The following is a 19,235-nucleotide window of genomic DNA, read 5'->3' as shown; positions in this document are numbered from 1 at the left end:
TCAACATGTCCTCGTGACTAATTCCATAATAAATCAGCGCCACGTGTTGTCATTAAGCTTAGTGCGTGTGATTTGTTTAATCATACGCCCTGAGCTGAGTATACTGTATGTCTAAAGTTATACTGCGATGTCAGATATGCAGCTTAATACAGCGGCATGCTGTGTGTGTTCTGGGACAGGATACATAATTGTTAATGCTCCTATGGGGTTTTGTAATGTAATTGCATCCTCTGTAGTGGGAAGAAGGAATTATTAATAGTAGCATGGGTCTCTAAGCTCATTTTGCACTGGAGTGTGGAAATCATAATATAATTTGGCTCTGTACTGTGCTAGTCTTAAGACCACCACACACTGGACATACAGCACCATTACGTTCATTCATTCATTATCTGTAACCGCTTATCCAATTCTGTGAGGAGCGTGGTGTGTTCTCCCTGTGTCTGCGTGGGTTTCCTCCGGGTGAATGTCTGTGAGGAGTGTGGTGTGTTCTCTCTGTGTCTGCGTGGGTTTCCTCCGGGTGACTGTCTGTGAGGAGTGTGGTGTGTTCTCCCTGTGTCTGTGTGGGTTTCCTCCGGGTACTCGGGTTTCCTCCGGGTACTCCGGTTTCCTCCCATGCTCCAAAAACACACGTTGGTAGGTGGATTGGTGGCTCAAAAGTGTCTGTAGTTCTGAGTGAATGTGTGTGTGTGTGTTGCACTGTGAAGTACTGGCGCCCCCTCCAGGGTGGGTTCCTGCCTCATTCCTCACAAACTGTCACCCGAAGCAGGAATGGAACCCACAACCTCCAGGTCCCTGGAGCTGTGTGACTGTGACATTACATATTATGCTCTCGAATAAAATATTTCTGCTTTAAATCTTCAGTGTTCCAAAAACAGCCAGAAACAGCCAAATTCATTCATTATCTGTAACCCTTATCCAATTCAGGGTCGCGGTGGGTCCAGAGCCTACCTGGAATCATTGGGCGCAAGGCAGGAACACACCCTGGAGGGGGCCCCAGTCCTTCACAGGGCAACACACACACATTCACTCAGAAACTCACACCTACGGACACTTTTGAGTTCCCAATCCACCTGCAACGTGTGCTTTTGGACTGTGGGAGGAAACCGGAGCACCAGGAGGAAACCCACGCAGACACAGGGAGAACACACCAACTCCTCACAAACAGTCACCCGGAGGAAACCCACGCAGACACAGGGAGAACACACCAACTCCTCACAGACAGTCACCCGGAGGAAACCCACGCAGACACAGGGAGAACACACCAACTCCTCACAGACAGTCACCCGGAGGAAACCCACGCAGACACAGGGAGAACACACCAACTCCTAACAGACAGTCACCCAGAGCGGGAATCGAACCCACAACCTCCAGGCCCTTGGAGCTGTGTGACTGCGACACTAACCTGCTGCGCCACCGTGCATCCACATATCCAAATATTTGCTGGCCTGTTACCTAACAGTGCTATCAGGTCGAGCTTCTTTCATCTCGTAAACAGCTAGTTAAGAGGCAGCAAGCTAATATTAAATGTGATGAATTATTTATTTTTGTTGAAAACCTTATCCTATTAAATCTATATGAAGAAAGTGGGAAAACCTGAGCTCAATCTCTGTCAGTGCTCTCCCAGTAATGCTTTTGTTGTACACTGTGATCTTGGTCTTCGGAAGGTGTGGTCATTGCTCAGAAGATCATAAGTGTTAATATAAATCTCATACCAGGCTTTAAATAAAGAATGTATAACTACAACACACACAAGGAAGTGGAAACCTGCAGCATAAGCATACAGTGGACCGTGGAATATCTGCTATCGTGTGCTGGCTAATGAGAATTGTAATGCAGCTGTGAGCTGACCATGCTCAATAGCGTCTCTGAAGAGCACTAGGCTCATGGGGACAACTCCAGGTGTAAGGTTGTAATCCTCCAGCTGAGTTTCCATAAAGCCCTTCAGAGCTTTGAAGTCCAGCAGGTCCTCATACACACGAGGCTCTTTTAGGAAGTCCCCTTAAAACACAAATCACAAAACAATTATTACTCTCATACATATCTCAACTATTATATTGATGCCATTTGGTTTATTTTTGACATTTCATTGCACTCATGGATGCACAGATTCGTTTAATTACTTCAGCAGTGCTAAATTTAACTGTATGAATGTATTAAACTAAAAATACTGTAAATGGATGGTAATTATGAATTTTATACTCCTCAAGAAGTGGTTGGGAAATGGTTAAGTTGAACCTCTAATGCACATTAAAAATTAATGTACAGCTTAACGTTTATTTCAGTTTTAATTTTTGCATTCTATATCTTGTTTTTTTTAAAACAACAAAGGCATCTTTCCAGGTCTTTTTTTATCCTAAGGAGGGAACGTGAATACCGAATACAGGTGGTTGTTTGTTGGGACAGATGCTATGGTAGGTGAGATCAAATAGAGAGCCCAGTTTCTCAGCCAACAGTGCCACAAACGCCTCCATATCTGCCTGGTCCACCAGCCGGTCAGAGAACACCCTTCACACACACAAAGAGAAGTCAGCTCCGTGTTCAAATGTGGGTGTATGGTATACGTGATCCTTTCTTATAAAAACACCTGAAACACTCATGTATCCAAAGGCGTGTGATACTCTGTTTGGTGTCATGGAAGTCCCTGTGAGATCGCAGAAGACCTTGAAATACCTGCAGAGAGAGAGAAAGAGAGAATTAAAACGAGAACGAGAGTGAGGAGAATGAAAAGGATTCACATGAGGAGAAAATAAGGTCACTATACACCTAATTTAGAGAATTTGATTAGCTAAACTGAGCATAAAAAGTCATCAGGAATAAGTCCAATATCTCTGACACTGCCATTTTGATTGCATGAAATAATTAAGTGTGTGGGTGAGTCTGTTTGAATAGTGTTGAGTACATCACCTTGGAGATGTCTCTGAGGTTGAAGAGGTAGTGTATTTTGGCAGGAGTGGGTAAGAAGCGAGCAGTGATGGCGTAGTATAGCTCCAGCGTGGCCTGTGTCAGAATATTTCCTATAGGCTTTACCTCTTCCTCAAACTCCTGAAGCTTCTGATTGATCATTGTACCATAGATACGCTTGATCTGAGACTCCTAAAGAAAGGGGAGTGATGTGAAATATGAGAGCCATTGAAGCAGATACAAGGGGATAAAGGCTGAAAATAAATTTGCAAGTTTATTCAAGGTGAGAACATTTGGCGAAGAACATTTATATTCTCTGAAGGCTCTTTAAAAACACTCATAAATCTATTGATTCTAATAGGGTTCTTCACTGAACCTATGTGATATTTCTATAGCATTGATACAAAACGCTGTGTGTGTAGATGCACTCTTTGTATAGTTATATATTGTGAGTAAATCTCTTCAGCTGCTGAACCATTTTTCATCTATCGTATGATTTAAATGAAAGGGTCCACCATATAAACAGATATTATTTTGGTAGTTTGCCCTTACATGATTATTAATATATAATCATATATAATTATTTTTATACTTGTTCTTTATCTCTGTATACTTGGGGTACACCTTAATAAAATTGGAATGGTTGGTGATATTAACTTCCTGTTTGTGGCACATTAGTATATGTGGGGGGGGGGGACTTTTCAAGATGGGTGGTGACCATGGCGGCCATTTTGAAGTCGGCCATTTTGGATCCAATTTTTGTTATTTCAATGGGAAGAGGGTCATGTGACACATCAAACGTATTGGGAATTTCACAAGAAAAACAATGGTGTGCTTGTTTTAACGTAACTTTATTCGTTCATGAGTTATTTACAAGTTTCTCACCACTTATAAAATGTGTTCAAAGTGCTGCCCATTGTGTTGGATTGTCAATGCAACTCTCTTCTCCCAATCTTCACACACTGATAGCAACACCGCAGGAGAAATGCGAGCACGGGCTTCCAGTATCCGTAGTTTCAGGTGCTGCACGTCTCGTATCTTCACAGCGTAGACAATTGCCTTCAGATGACCCCAAAGATAAAAGTCTAAGGGGTCAGATCGGGAGCCCTTGGGGGCCATTCAACTGGCCCACGACGACCAATCCACTTTCCAGGAAACTGTTCATCTAGGAATGACCTGACACCCATAATGTGGTGGTGCACCATCTTGCTGGAAAAACTCAGGGAACGTGTCAGCTTCAGCGCATAAAGAGGAAAACACATCGTCATGTAGCAATTTCGCAGATCCAGTGGCCTTGAGGTTTCCATTGATGAAGAATGGCCCCACTGTCTTTGTACCCCATACACCACACCATACCCTCAAAATGTGCAGCACCTGAAACTACGGATACTGGAAGCCTGTGCTAGCATTTCTCCTGCGGTGTTGCTATCAGTGTGTGAAGAGTGGGAGAAGAGGGTTGCATTGACAATCCAACACAATGGGCAGCACTTTGAACATATTTTATAAGTGGTCAGAAACTTATAAATAACTCATAAAAGAATGAAGCACACCATTGTTTTTCTTGTGAAATTCCCAATAAGTTTGATGTGTCACATGACCCTCTTCCCATTGAAAAAAACAAAAGTTGGATCCAAAATGGCCGACTTCAAAATGGCCGCCATGGTCACCACCCATCTTGAAAAGTTTCCCCCCCTCCCATATACTAACGTGCCACAAACAGGAAGTTAAAATCACCAACCATTCCCATTTTTATTAAGGTGTATCCATATAAATGGCCCACCCTGTACTTTAGCTGAATTTATGAAGATCACAGTTAATGTTGGTTATCCATGTGCCCTTCATCAGTCAAAACAGGATGACCGCTGAGTGGATATTTTTGGGTTGTGGACTGCTGTAAACCCCACAGTGATAGTGAAGTGTTTAAAAGCCCTAGCAACTCGGCTGTGTCTATTAGCAGAAGCACACACTACATGTCATTGGCACTGCTGTGTGAAAAATGGCCTACAACCAAAATAATATCAACAGAGGTCCGGTGATGATCACTGTCCATTGTTGGAGGGGGTAGAGGATGACTGATTAATTGTGTAGAGTAACAGATGGGCTACGGTCAGTAATTCCACAATGAATGTAGTTTGTGCTCCTGATACAATGGGCAAAAAGAATAAAATAAATGCAGATATAATTAATTACCTTCCCATTCAGTGTATAACATACAGAGAGGAGTGTACACAGATTAAAAAAAGGCTAAAGGGTCACAATAAAAAAAAAGTGAACAAGAAGCAAAGAAAAGACTGTAGAAATGTAGATGGAAACCCATGTCAAAGAGGGCATGTTGTTTCTGGGTTTGGAGGGGGAGCAGATTGAGGGAGCGCTCAGATTGCAGATTGTAGGAAGAAAATCAGCACTGAGCAGCAATCAGTTGGGCAGCAGGCTTTTTACGCATTCTACCAAATCAGCGAGCCTCCAGTGTTGCTACTCTTATCATTATCATCATCTTCATTGTAATTCTGCCACAGCAAGGAACATGAAGAATGATAATGAGAAGAACACGATACCAACAAAGAAGCAGCTGAGGCCTGGACACTAGGACTCAATTACAATAAGTATTACACATGCTAATATATTTCATGTTAGGATTAATGGGTGAAATGTGCACATTTCTTGGTCGAAGAGGAACGAGTTATTTCCGTTTTATGCGAGAACACACTACGAAGTTGCGGCAGAACAGATATTGAATGCCTGTTCTCACAGGGGCTTCATGCTGTGTCCTACTCACTGCAGGGAAAGTCATGTTGATGAGATTGAAGCGGCTCTGCAGGCGACTTGATATGTGAGTCCTCCCTCCACCAGGAGGCCCCATGGAGGCAAGCAGGAACATGTCCTAAAAGCAGTAAAAGGACGGCTGTGTGAATCAGGAAAAACATCTTAAAATTGCCATTGTTGAACGTCCTCAGCTCTATTTAAGTTGTTTTCCGTCTGGAACATGGTTATTAACAACTGAATAAAAAACTGAAGGAATGTATCATTTCTTTGTTATAAGGTGGAGCTTTAGGTCCAGAAATATTGGCCATTAATTATTTATGAAGTACAAGGACACGCACAGCCTGCTTCCCCTTTCAAATATGCACTGTTACTTATTTTTATCAAACACAGTACTTCGCAAAATCATCTACTTTACTAGAATCAATTAATCAATTTTTCAGCATTAGGAAAATAAACTAAAATTATACAGAAGGAATTATGTAATACATTTTGCCTTGCAGCAGTTATAATAGTTCCCATCTTTTGCAGGAGGCATGCTTCTTTTTAAAGAAATCTGCAGGGAGTTTTATTCTCACAGCAGCACTTTCTGCTACTCTCGATCTAATGCATTTTAAACATATTTAATGATCCTGAGATCTGGGCTTTGGGGCAAATAATTCACTACTGCAGACCACAGGCACTTGTTTTATTTGCTAGTGAAAATTGTGTGTGTGTGTGTGTGTGTGTGTGTTTTGTCAGTAACAGCTGGTTGAAAGCTACACATTCTTTTAGACCCAAACAAGTCAGTTGTCTCCACGGGGTGAAAAATGACACTGGGTTATTGTTTTCTTTTTTTATTTTAAATCTTGTTTCTAACTGCAATGTCCAGGGTGTGTTCCTGCCTTGCGCCCAGTGATGCCAGATAGGCTTCGGACCCACCACGACCCTGAACTGGATAAGCGGTTCTAGACAACGAATGAATCTCGTCTTTTTAGAAGTTTACTGTCATGTGTTCCCCTGTTCAGAGCAGGGGCTCCAACTGCCAGACTCCCCTGGACAGTGACAGGGAACCGAGTAGGAAGGCGGTACAGTCAATCAGAGACTGACTATTTGAACTGTGCCTGAAAACTGAGAAGCTGAGAAGCATTGATATTTTTTTCTATAACATACTGAACGGTTTTTGCTGTGTCTTGTTTGTTGTGAAGTGTACAGAATTGCTGCTGTTTCTTGTGATGCCCCTTTATTGGAATTAGTGTTCACTCTTTTACTATGTTTGATCTCTGTGGCTTCTGGTTTTTGAGTTTGGTTTGCCCTGTAGTTACACAACTCCAGAGGCTTGGATTTTGTGGGTTCAATTCTCACTCCGGGTGAGGAGTTGGTGTGTTCTCCCTGTGTCTGTGTGGGTTTCCTCCGGGTGACTGTCTGTGAGGAGTGTAGTGTGTTCTCCCTGTGTCTGCATGGGTTTCCTCCGGGTGACTGTCTGTGAGGGGTGTGGTGTGTTCTCCCTGTGTCTGCGTGGGCTTCCTCCGGGTGACTGTCTGTGAGGAGTGTGGTGTGTTCTCCCTGTGTCTGCATGGGTTTCCTCCGGGTGACTGTCTGTGAGGGGTGTGGTGTGTTCTCCCTGTGTCTGCGTGGGCTTCCTCCGGGTGACTGTCTGTGAGGAGTGTGGTGTGTTCTCTCTGTGTCTGCTTGGGTTTCCTCTGGGTGACTGTCTGTGAGGAGTGTGGTGTGTTCTCCCTGTGTCTGCGTGGGCTTCCTCCGGGTGACTGTCTGTGAGGAGTGTGGTGTGTTCTCTCTGTGTCTGCGTGGGCTTCCTCCGGGTGACTGTCTGTGAGGAGTGTGGTGTGTTCTCTCTGTGTCTGCTTGGGTTTCCTCTGGGTGACTGTCTGTGAGGAGTGTGGTGTGTTCTCCCTGTGTCTGCGTGGGCTTCCTCCGGGTGACTGTCTGTGAGGAGTGTGGTGTGTTCTCTCTGTGTCTGCTTGGGTTTCCTCTGGGTGACTGTCTGTGAGTGTGTGAGTGAATGTGTGAGTGTGTGTTGCTCTGTGAAGGACCGGCGCCCCCTCCAGGGTGTGTTCCCGCCTTGCGCCCAATGATTCCAGGTAGGCTCTGGACCCACCGCGACCCTGAACTGGATAAGGGTTACAGATAATGAATGAATATGGCATACGTCTGCCTCAGCTTTGCCTTATAGTTTCCCTTAAAAATAAATCACTTGTCTGGTTTAAATGGAAAAAAAAAATACAAGTACAAAAATACTGTAGATATACAAAGGCTCGCCCTATTTTGTCTTACCTTAACAAACTTCTGGGTCTGCTTCTGCCGGTCATACCAGAAGCCGTTATCAATCCAGAGTCGAAGCAACTCCAGAGGAGGCTGAGAGCCAAAGTCGTCCACTGCGGGCATGTTCAGATCGTCCAAAAAAGTTACCATGTTCTTCCCTCCAACTGGCACATACACACCTTTTGTGCGCTTCTCCACCCGAGACTCAATAATCGCCTGCACATTGTTCGATGTGGTCTAAGACGGTTAGGCAAGAGAAAAAACAGGAAGAAGTGAAAGCAAAAAGAGGGGTCAGATTTAGAGAGGAAGAGTAAGAGAAGAAAAAGAAGAAAGAGAAAAACAGCATAAGCTAGGGCTTATAATAATGATGAATGATGATAATAGCTCAGATTGATGATGATAGTGGTGATGATAGGGAGTGCTTCCTGTCTGCAGGCTGCTGTAAGTGCTGTTCATTTCAGCCTCGGCTGAAAACAGCCTGACTCAGCTAATTGCAGCTCCTGTGGTGGAGGACAGTAATAGGGGATTGAGTGTGGAGCAGCCCAATTTGACATACACTATTTTAAATTATAGGTCCATCTCTGAGTCAACATGGTGCCGGTTAAAACTGAGCACGAGTCCATCAGACTCGAAGTGTGTTTGATGTTTGAAATCAGACAGAAGCATTATAAATGTACAGACCTGGTGTAGTATCCACATGGCGTATTAATCCTGTATTATGCACTATATCAGAATTAATATTGGCATATATTTGCATTAGAACATATTTAATTTGACCAGTAGTTCTCATCGGCATTGGATGTACCATTATTACCGTTATTGTAACTAGTACAAGTCAGCATTAGAAATAAGTCAAATATTTCTTATTAATGATCCAGATTGGTGTAGGTTTATGTATCTATACGTTTATGTGTCTGCATCAGCCTCTGTGAATATCTCAGTTTTGACCCTGGAGACAAGATGATGAATACGTGATGAATGAGTGAGTAAACAAGTTTCTAATCTGGTCAGCGGTCCGCCGGTACCTGAGAAGACATGTTGATGGTGAGCATGGTCCATTTTCCTGAATCCAACCCCTGTAAGACACTCTGGGCTACTGAAGTCTTCCCTGTGCCCACAGGACCGGTCAGCAACACTGGATACTGTCCACAAACCAGAGACTTCACCAGGAAATTATACCTCACTGTATCCACAGTAGGGACTATGATCTTATAAAACGGAGCACTGAAAAGAGAAAGGAGAGAGATGTTTGAAGTTGTTGACTAAATCTACCTAGCTGGATCTAACTAAAGCTTCACTATTTACGATTAACTGAGATATTAATCGATTTTGTTATACACCAAACAAACATACTTAATGTACATTGCGGTGTAAAATTATACTCCTTCCCAATTTCCTCCATTACTGAAGAGTTTTTCACAGCACACTGCTTCTGATTTTTGCGTAAAATGTAATATTAATACAGGGAGAACACACCACACTCCTCACAGACAGTCACCTGGAGGAAACCCACATAGACACAGGGAGAAGACACCACACTCCTCACAGACAGTCACCTGGAGGAAACCCACATAGACACAGGGAGAACACACCACACTCCTCACAGACAGTCACCTGGAGGAAACCCACGCAGACACAGGGAGAACACACCACACTCCTCACAGACAGTCACCCGGAGGAAACCCACGCAGACACAGGGAGAACACACCACACTCCTCACAGACAGTCACCTGGAGGAAACCCACATAGACACAGGGAGAAGACACCACACTCCTCACAGACAGTCACCTGGAGGAAACCCACACAGACACAGGGAGAACACACCACACTCCTCACAGACAGTCACCTGGAGGAAACCCACATAGACACAGGGAGAACACACCACACTCCTCACAGACAGTCACCTGGAGGAAACCCACGCAGACACAGGGAGAACACACCACACTCCTCACAGACAGTCACCCGGAGGAAACCCACGCAGACACAGGGAGAACACACAACACTCCTTACAGACAGTCACCCGGAGGAAACCCACGCAGACACAGAGAGAACACACCACACTCCTCGCAGACAGTCACAAGGAGGAAACCCACACAGACACAGGGAGAACACACCACACTCCTCACAGACAGTCACCCGGAGGAAACCCACGCAGACACAGAGAGAACACACCACACTCCTCGCAGACAGTCACAAGGAGGAAACCCACACAGACACAGGGAGAACACACCACACTCCTCACAGACAGTCACCTGGAGGAAACCCACGCAGACACAGGGAGAACACACAACACTCCTCACAGACAGTCACTCGGAGGAAACCCACGCAGACACAGGGAGAACACACCACACTCCTCACAGACAGTCACCCGGAGGAAACCCACGCAGACACAGGGAGAACACACAACACTCCTTACAGACAGTCACCCGGAGGAAACCCACGCAGACACAGAGAGAACACACCACACTCCTCGCAGACAGTCACAAGGAGGAAACCCACACAGACACAGGGAGAACACACCACACTCCTCACAGACAGTCACCTGGAGGAAACCCACATAGACACAGGGAGAACACACCACACTCCTCACAGACAGTCACCTGGAGGAAACCCACATAGACACAGGGAGAACACACCACACTCCTCACAGACAGTCACCTGGAGGAAACCCACGCAGACACAGGGAGAACACACCACACTCCTCACAGACAGTCACCCGGAGGAAACCCACGCAGACACAGGGAGAACACACCACACTCCTCACAGACAGTCACCCGGAGGAAACCCACGCAGACACAGGGAGAACACACAACACTCCTTACAGACAGTCACCCGGAGGAAACCCACGCAGACACAGAGAGAACACACCACACTCCTCGCAGACAGTCACAAGGAGGAAACCCACGCAGACACAGGGAGAACACACCACACTCCTCACAGACAGTCACCCGGAGGAAACCCAAGCAGACACAGAGAGAACACACCACACTCCTCGCAGACAGTCACCCGGAGGAAACCCACGCAGACACAGGGAGAACACACCACACTCCTCGCAGACAGTCACCCGGAGGAAACCCACGCAGACACAGGGAGAACACACCACACTCCTCACAGTCACCCGGAGAAAACCCACGCAGACACAGAGAGAAGACACCACACTCCTCACAGACAGTCACTCTGAGGAAACCCACACAGACACAGGGAGAACACACCACACTCCTCACAGACAGTCACCCAGAGGAAACCCACGCAGACACAGAGAGAACACACCACACTCCTCACAGACAGTCACCCAGAGGAAACCCACGCAGACACAGGGAGAACACACCACACTCCTCACAGACAGTCACCCAGAGGAAACCCACGCAGACACAGGGAGAACACACCACACTCCTCACAGACAGTCACCCGGAGGAAACCCACGCAGACACAGGGAGAACACACCACACTCCTCACAGACAGTCACCCGGAGGAAACCCACACAGACACAGAGAGAACACACCACACTCCTCACAGACAGTCACCTGGAGGAAACCCACGCAGACATACTCCTATTTTTAAATATATTTAATCACTATTTTATATAATTCTTTTCATAAACTATTTAAAACACTCGATTCACCCATGTGAACAAAACAATTACATATTTAGTTTTCAAGAAACTAATTAACCAAATTCAGCTGAACACAGCCAGGCTTGATTGCTATTGAATCTACAGCCCTGTCCACACTTGACTTTAACATCCAATCAGTGTGATCCGATCATCATCCATCAAAGACGAAGCGGAGCACATCTGAACCTGCCTTTTTCAAATGTAGCTTCTGTATTCGGATATTGATCAAATCTCATTTCCTCGCCCAATATTTGCATTGAGAAGTGAGGCTCGTGTTCCCGGTGCAGAGTGGGTACAGCCTGTACACATTCGAATGCTTTACAAAACATTTTGCAAACGTACCGCAGAGTGTTCTAGGCTTTTTAAGATGTGAAGCAAGAAAAGACACTTGTGTGTATTTTTAGCAGCCACAACCTCAAAGCAGCACAACTGAAAGACAGAATTTTAAATTTCAGCCAGGAATGGTGGGAGAATTTTGTGAAGGCAAATGCTTTACAAATATAGGCCTACATTTAAAAACACAACACAGATGGCTAAAATAGCCTATTTAATAAGAGAGAGGAACACTATTAAAAGGTGTGAGTGAAGCATGTGATGTTAAACCATCAGTGTATTGCCACATTGCATTTGAACGCACATACACACAAACACACACACACACACACACACCCTGAATCAATCCCAGTACTTTAGTAACAAGGTTGTAACCTACCTCAGTAAGTGTTGATAGATCCAAACACATTTCCTTCACAAACATGGTTACAAATGGAAACACAGACAATATCCAAGGGACACATTTTATTGCCAAATCTAAACAGTCCAAATCTAACTCGTTGAAGGTTAACAACAGAGGGAAGTAGTTTCCCAACCCTTTCTACCAGCACACTATACTAGAAAAGTCATGCTGTAGTCTGGGGTGGCCTACAAGTGCCTTTCTAAAGAACTGGGACCATCAAACCACAGTGACAACCGTTATCTACAAACTGACAAGACTTGGTGGTGAATCTTTCTAGGAGAGGTTGTCCTCTCAAAATGTCCCTAAGGACATAGCAACATCTCATGTAGAAAGCCACAAATCCTAGAAGAACACCCAAAAAACTCTCCATCTTCTACTAGATTTAGTGTTCACAAACTATGATTCCAACAATAAAAAGACAGTAGCAAGGAGGAAAACTGCTGGGAACCAAGAGAAACATCAGTGTTTGGAAAATGTTCTATGGACAAATGTGAATACTGTAGATAACAGCAGATGACCCAGGTTCATTTATGGCTGGTATGTACAGACAGAGCATTTCACACAAGAACACTACATCAGCATTCAAGCAAGGCAGCTATAGTCTGATGTGGGGATGCTTTTTCGCCTCAGGGCCTGAGCAAAATAACAACTTAACGAATCTAACATCTTTTTACTCTCTTCCGAGTAACTTCCTGTCCACCTGTCCTACCAGACTTTGATGGAAAACCAACTGCAGGAGTCTCAGATCATTTATTCCTTATCTGTAAGCGCTTATCCAGTTCAGGGTCGCGGTGAGTCCAGAGCCTACCTGGAATCATTGGGCGCAAGGCAGGAACACACCCTGGAGGGGGCGCGCCAGTCCTTCACAGGGCAACACACACACACACACATTCACTCACGCAGACACAGGGAGAACACACCACACTCCTCACAGACAGTCACCCGGAGGAAACCCACGCAGACACAGGGAGAACACACCACACTCCTCACAGACAGTCACCCGGAGGAAACCCACGCAGACACAGGGAGAACACACCACACTCCTCACAGACAGTCACCCGGAGGAAACCCACGCAGACACAGGGAGAACACACCACACTCCTCACAGACAGTCACCCGGAGGAAACCCACGCAGAAACAGGGAGAACACACTACACTCCACACAGACAGTCACCCGGAGGAAACCTATGCAGACACAGAGAGAACACACCACACTCCTCACAGTCACCCGGAGGAAACCCACGCAGACACAGGGAGAACACACCACACTCCTCACAGACAGTCACCCGGAGGAAACCCACGCAGACACAGGAAGAACACACCACACTCCTCACAGACAGTCACCCGAAGGAAACCCACGCAGACACAGAGAGAACACACCACACTCCTCACAGACAGTCACCCGGAGGAAACCCACGCAGACACAGGGAGAACACACCACACTCCTCACAGACAGTCACCCGGAGGAAACCCACGCAGACACAGGGAGAACACACCACACTCCTCACAGTCACCCGGAGGAAACCCACGCAGACACAGGGAGAACACACCACACTCCTCACAGACAGTCACCCGGAGGAAACCCACGCAGACACAGGGAGAACACACCACACTCCTCACAGACATTCACCCGAAGGAAACCCACGCAGACACAGGGAGAACACACCACACTCCTCACAGACAGTCACCCGGAGGAAACCCACGCAGACACAGGGAGAACACACCACACTCCTCACAGACAGTCACCCGGAGGAAACCCACGCAGACACAGGGAGAACACACCACACTCCTCACAGACATTCACCCAGAGCGGGAATCGAACCCACAATGTGACTGCGACACTACCTGCTGTGCCACTGTGCCGCCAGGTCTCAGATCAGTGTACTATGAAATCATATTTCCTTCTGTCTCTCCACACTCATAACAAAGTGAAAATGACAATAACATATATACCCAATAAAGCCAAAAACAAAACAAACCAATTACCCTTATTCTCTTCTCCGTTTTCTAAGAAATTGTCTGTCCATGTGTCTGTCCACCTAAAACTGTATGAAGACTGACCGCCTGGTTATCCGGCTATTCACCGCAGACCTGTTGCTCATCTGTCATCTACTGCTAGCTCCCCACCCACCACTACCGACGCCAATCATTAATCCCCTTATCCATCATTAATTACTTTGAGTTTATATCAGTACACCAGAACGTAACAACAGATTCATGTGATGATGCTGTGACTCTGTATCAACAATTTCAAAATGGCTTTGACCAGAGGAGGATGAATCCCCCTCATGAATCTTGCTTCCTCCGAAGGTTTCTTCCACTACCTTTAAGCATGTTATTCCATGCCACAGTTGCCTTCTAGTTTCTCACAATACGTTACTGATCTACCGTCTACTGCTACTGATACTGGACTTGTGTACAGCTGTTTTGCAACAACATCATTTGTAAAAAGCAATATGCCAATACATTTTGATTGATTGATTGATTGATTGATTGATTGACAGTGATCCAAAACAAACAAGTCCTCACACGAATCTCTGAAAAGACACAAAATGAAGGTTTGGTGTTGCCTGCCCAAAGTCTTCACTTTCAGATGCTTTGGCAGGACATAAAGAGCAGTCCCTGCTTGAAAAGCAACAGGGTTTAAACCATTTCTGCAAAGGTTCCTGGGTGAAATACTAATATCAAATTATAAGCTTCATTTATTGCAGCTAAACACGAGGCAACTCATCCTTCATTTTAAGGAGATGATTAACAAATGTGTGATTTAGGTGTTTGACATTCACTGTTTACATACACTCGCAAGCGAACGACTGTATAAACGTCAAGAGTAAGTCAAGAGGGTTGAGAGATGAAGAATTAGACATAAATAAAGAAGAGGAAAAGATGGGGAAATGGTGCTATAAGAAAATAGGTCCCTGAGAAAATGGACTGAAGGAGAATAAGGCAATGGAGGTGAAAAAGTCTAGACTAGAAAGAGAAAATTGAAAGATATAATAAGACAGCAAGAATGAGAGGTGAGATAAAAAAAGACCTCTTTTAAAAAAAAAAAAAAATGGTCAGCGGACAAAGAGTTGGCCACAGAGTGAAGAGCCAAAAGGACAGAGGGCGATGTAGGGGAAGAGACAGAAAGACATGAAAAATGGGAAAGCCAGAGACATAAAGAGTGAGGGAGAGAGAGAGAGATAAAGATAGAGTGAGTGATAAAGAAGAAGAAATGATGAAACAGAGTATATGAATAGAGCAGAAGGCTGGCCAGGTCCCAGGCTGAAGGCCTCTAAGGGAGTTTGCGGGTGGTTGGCAGTGCACACAGCCGCACACAGACACACACACATTATACTCACTTTGAGACATAGCGCCAGCCCTTGGGCAGCTTGTTCTCAAATGGTGCCCAGGTTTTGGTTTTAGTGTCCACATAGTACTCATAAATCGTGTCCTGAAATGGAGAAAATGTGTGAGTATTGCAGAGAATATCATTTGTAAACCAGGTACATTACTTTCTCTTTTTCATTCTTTGTCATGAAAACACTTGCCATTTCATTGTGTCGCAGTACAGTTATTTCCTTCCTCTGTCAACCGTTTCATTTATGTTCTTAATTTTATATTGTGCTACTGCTCAAACATCACTGAATGTATGTGCACTTTCAAATACAATAGATAGATTCTTACGTAGCTAAGATTATTATTATTTAATATAATGTATCTCCTCAATAACCGTGATGCTTGTATATAATTATATAGAATTACAATAAATGCTGTAAAAGTAAAAGGACTTTTTCTACAAAGCAGTAGATGTGTTGTGAACTAGTGTGAAGAACAACGTTTGTTTACAGACATGCTCCGTGATCATATGGATTTGTTAAATCAACAGCATACTTGATTTAACATTCATTCATTATCTGTAGCCCTTATCCAGTTCAGGGTCGCGGTGGGTCCAGAGCCTACCTGGAATCATTGGGCGCAAGGCGGGAATACACCCTGGAGGGGGCGCCAGTCCTTCACAGGGTAACACAGACGCACACACATTCACACCTACGGACACTTTTGAGTCACCAATCCACCTACCAATGTGTGTTTTTGGACAGTGGGAGGAAACCGGAGCACCCGGAGGAAACCCACACAGACACAGGGAGAACACACCACACTCATCACAGACAGTCACCTGGAGGAAACCCATGCAGACACAGGGAGAACACACCACACTCCTCACAGACAGTCACCCGGAGGAAACCCATGCAGACACAGGGAGAACACACCACACTCCTCACAGACAGTCACCCGGAGGAAACCCATGCAGACACAGGGAGAACACACCACACTCCTCACAGACAGTCACCCGGAGGAAACCCACGCAGACACAGGGAGAACACACCACACTCCTCACAGACAGTCACCCAGAGGAAACTCACGCAGACACAGGGAGAACACACCACACTTCTCACAGACAGTCACCCGGAGGAAACCCACGCAGACACAGGGAGAACACACCACACTCCTCACAGACACTCACCCGGAGGAAACCCACACAGACACAGGGAGAACACACCACACTCCTCACAGACAGTCACCCGGAGGAAACCCACACAGACACAGGGAGAACACACCACATTTCTTACAGACAGCCACCCGGAGGAAACCCACGCAGACACAGAGAGAACACAACACACTCCTCACAGACAGTCACCCGGAGGAAACCCACACAGACACTGGGAGAACACACCACATTTCTTACAGACAGTCACCCGGAGGAAACCCACACAGACACAGAGAGAACACACCACACTCCTCACAGACAGTCACCCGGAGGAAACCCACACAGACACAGGGAGAACACACCACATTTCTTACAGACAGCCACCCGGAGGAAACCCACGCAGACACAGAGAGAACACAACACACTCCTCACAGACAGTCACCCGGAGGAAACCCACACAGACACTGAGAGAACACACCACATTTCTTACAGACAGTCACCCGGAGGAAACCCACGCAGACACAGAGAGAACACAACACACTCCTCACAGACAGTCACCCGGAGGAAACCCACACAGACACTGGGAGAACACACCACATTTCTTACAGACAGTCACCCGGAGGAAACCCACACAGACACAGGCAGAACACACCACACTCCTCACAGACAGTCACCCGGAGGAAACCCACGCAGACACAGAGAGAACACACCACACTCCTCACAGACAGTTACACGGAGCAGGTATCGAACCCACAACCTCCAGATCCCTGGAGCTGTGTGACTGTGACACCTACCTGCTGCACTAACGTGCCGCCCTTGATTTAACATAATGAAGTATTTATTAACCTCAGTAAGACTAGGTATTGGATGATAACCAAGGGTTAAACTTATTAGGCTTTTTTAAATAGGCACCTAAAACTTCTGCCTAGTGCTATACGCCTGGACCACGGATGTGTCCTCTGAAATGTCAGGTCTGTGTGAGGGTGCCTGAAACACCTTGTTAGGAAATGTTCCCTCAATTTCTCGTAGAAAGTTGTCGATCTTCTTACGTCCGTCTTCATCCACAGAGGCGCAGACGGACCAGATCAAGCTGAAGATGAACCAAAGTTCTACCATCCGCCCATAGCTGTCAGTGTCTGCTGGGTTCACCTGAGCAGGAAGATGAAACAACATTGGGATTTTACAGGAACCAGCGTGGCTCTGATACTGATACACAATCCTTGCTTCTTATTGCTTCGATGGACTCGTCATGTCTTTACATTCTGAAGTGCTGCTGCTAATTACCGGTACGTATTTTACTCTACTAGTGTATTTCTGATGCCCTGGTGTAAGCGGTTAATGTAAGTGCAATGTTCTGACCCCGTTCTCAGGACTGGCCAATGAGTCGTAGAGTCTGCACAGAGAAATGATTCCATTCAACTCAGTGATTGGCACCAGTTCCTTACAGTGCATCCTCTTGAAGCTTATTGTTTTCTCGATGTATCTGTCAAACAGACGTTTCAGATGATCTACCTCCATCTGTGTGAAGAGAGAGTAGGAGCAAGAGAGTGATGGTTATAAAAAGACAAAATGGAAAAGGTTGAAGAAAAAAGAGTGGTCACCTAACCATCACTCATCCACTCAGAGGACAAACTAATGGAGCAACTAATGGTAGCATCAGTCATTTAATGGTCCGTGTAGTGTGTGAAACCTTCTGTCGCTTGTCTATCCAGGACTGAACGTACGGCTTCCAGCCCAGGTCTGAGTAGTCATTATACACCATCCCACAGCGGGACACTGTCGCTGGAGACGCCACAGCAAGATCTTCCACCTCAAACAACAAAGACACCTACACACACACACACACACACACATAAAAAATTATTTCTGTCGTGGGCAGCACGGTGGCGCAGCAAGTAGTGTCACAGTTACACTGCTCCAGGGACCTGGAGGTTGTGGGTTCGAAACCCGCTCCGGGTGACTGTCTGTGAGGAGTGTGGTGTGTTCTCCCTGTGTCTGCGTGGGTTTCCTCCGGGTGACTGTCTGTGAGGAGCGTGGTCTCCCTGTGTCTGCGTGGGTTTCCTCCGGGTGACTGTGTGTGAGGAGCGTGGTGTGTTCTCCCTGTGTCTGCGTGGGTTTCCTCCGGGTGACTGTGTGTGAGGAGCGTGGTGTGTTCTCCCTGTGTCTGCGTGGGTTTCCTCCAGGTGACTGTGTGTGAGGAGCGTGGTGTGTTCTCCCTGTGTCTACATGGGTTTCTTCCAGGTGACTGTCTGTGAGGAGTGTGTTTGGTAGGTGGATTGGCGACTCAAAAGTGTCCGTAGGTGTGAGCGTGTGAGTGAATGTGTGTGTGTCTGTGTTGCCCTGTGAAGGACTGGCGCCCCCTCCAGGGTGTGTTCCCGCCTTGCGCCCAATGATTCCAGGTAAGCTCTGGACCCACTGCGACCCTGAATTGGATAAGGGTTACAGATAATGAATGAATGAATTTTCTGTCGTTTTGACTTGATTTTGAC

The 19,235-nt window shown here is 45.9% G+C and overlaps 1 protein-coding gene across 1 annotated transcript in view; it reads right to left on the bottom strand.

Annotated features, from left to right (window-relative positions):
- Positions 1-19,235, bottom strand: part of dnah2 (dynein, axonemal, heavy chain 2) — a 208,028-nt gene that overhangs the window by 46,024 nt on the left and 142,769 nt on the right. Inside the window, exons 45-55 of the mRNA XM_066680491.1 lie at positions 18,437-18,574; positions 18,106-18,264; positions 17,743-17,895; positions 15,617-15,708; positions 8,949-9,147; positions 7,936-8,160; positions 5,678-5,782; positions 2,905-3,093; positions 2,585-2,670; positions 2,375-2,505; positions 1,849-1,998 (exon numbers count right to left, since the gene is read on the bottom strand). Coding sequence (XP_066536588.1) covers positions 1,849-1,998; positions 2,375-2,505; positions 2,585-2,670; positions 2,905-3,093; positions 5,678-5,782; positions 7,936-8,160; positions 8,949-9,147; positions 15,617-15,708; positions 17,743-17,895; positions 18,106-18,264; positions 18,437-18,574 — 1,627 coding nt within the window. The remainder of the gene's footprint in view (positions 1-1,848; positions 1,999-2,374; positions 2,506-2,584; positions 2,671-2,904; positions 3,094-5,677; positions 5,783-7,935; positions 8,161-8,948; positions 9,148-15,616; positions 15,709-17,742; positions 17,896-18,105; positions 18,265-18,436; positions 18,575-19,235) is intronic.

The sequence above is a fragment of the Hoplias malabaricus genome, chromosome 9, assembly GCF_029633855.1.
Source record: "Hoplias malabaricus isolate fHopMal1 chromosome 9, fHopMal1.hap1, whole genome shotgun sequence".
In the NCBI taxonomy this organism is placed as follows: Eukaryota; Metazoa; Chordata; class Actinopteri; order Characiformes; family Erythrinidae; genus Hoplias; species Hoplias malabaricus.
Note: the sequence above shows the minus strand (reverse complement) of the source record. Positions and strands in the feature narration are given on the sequence as shown.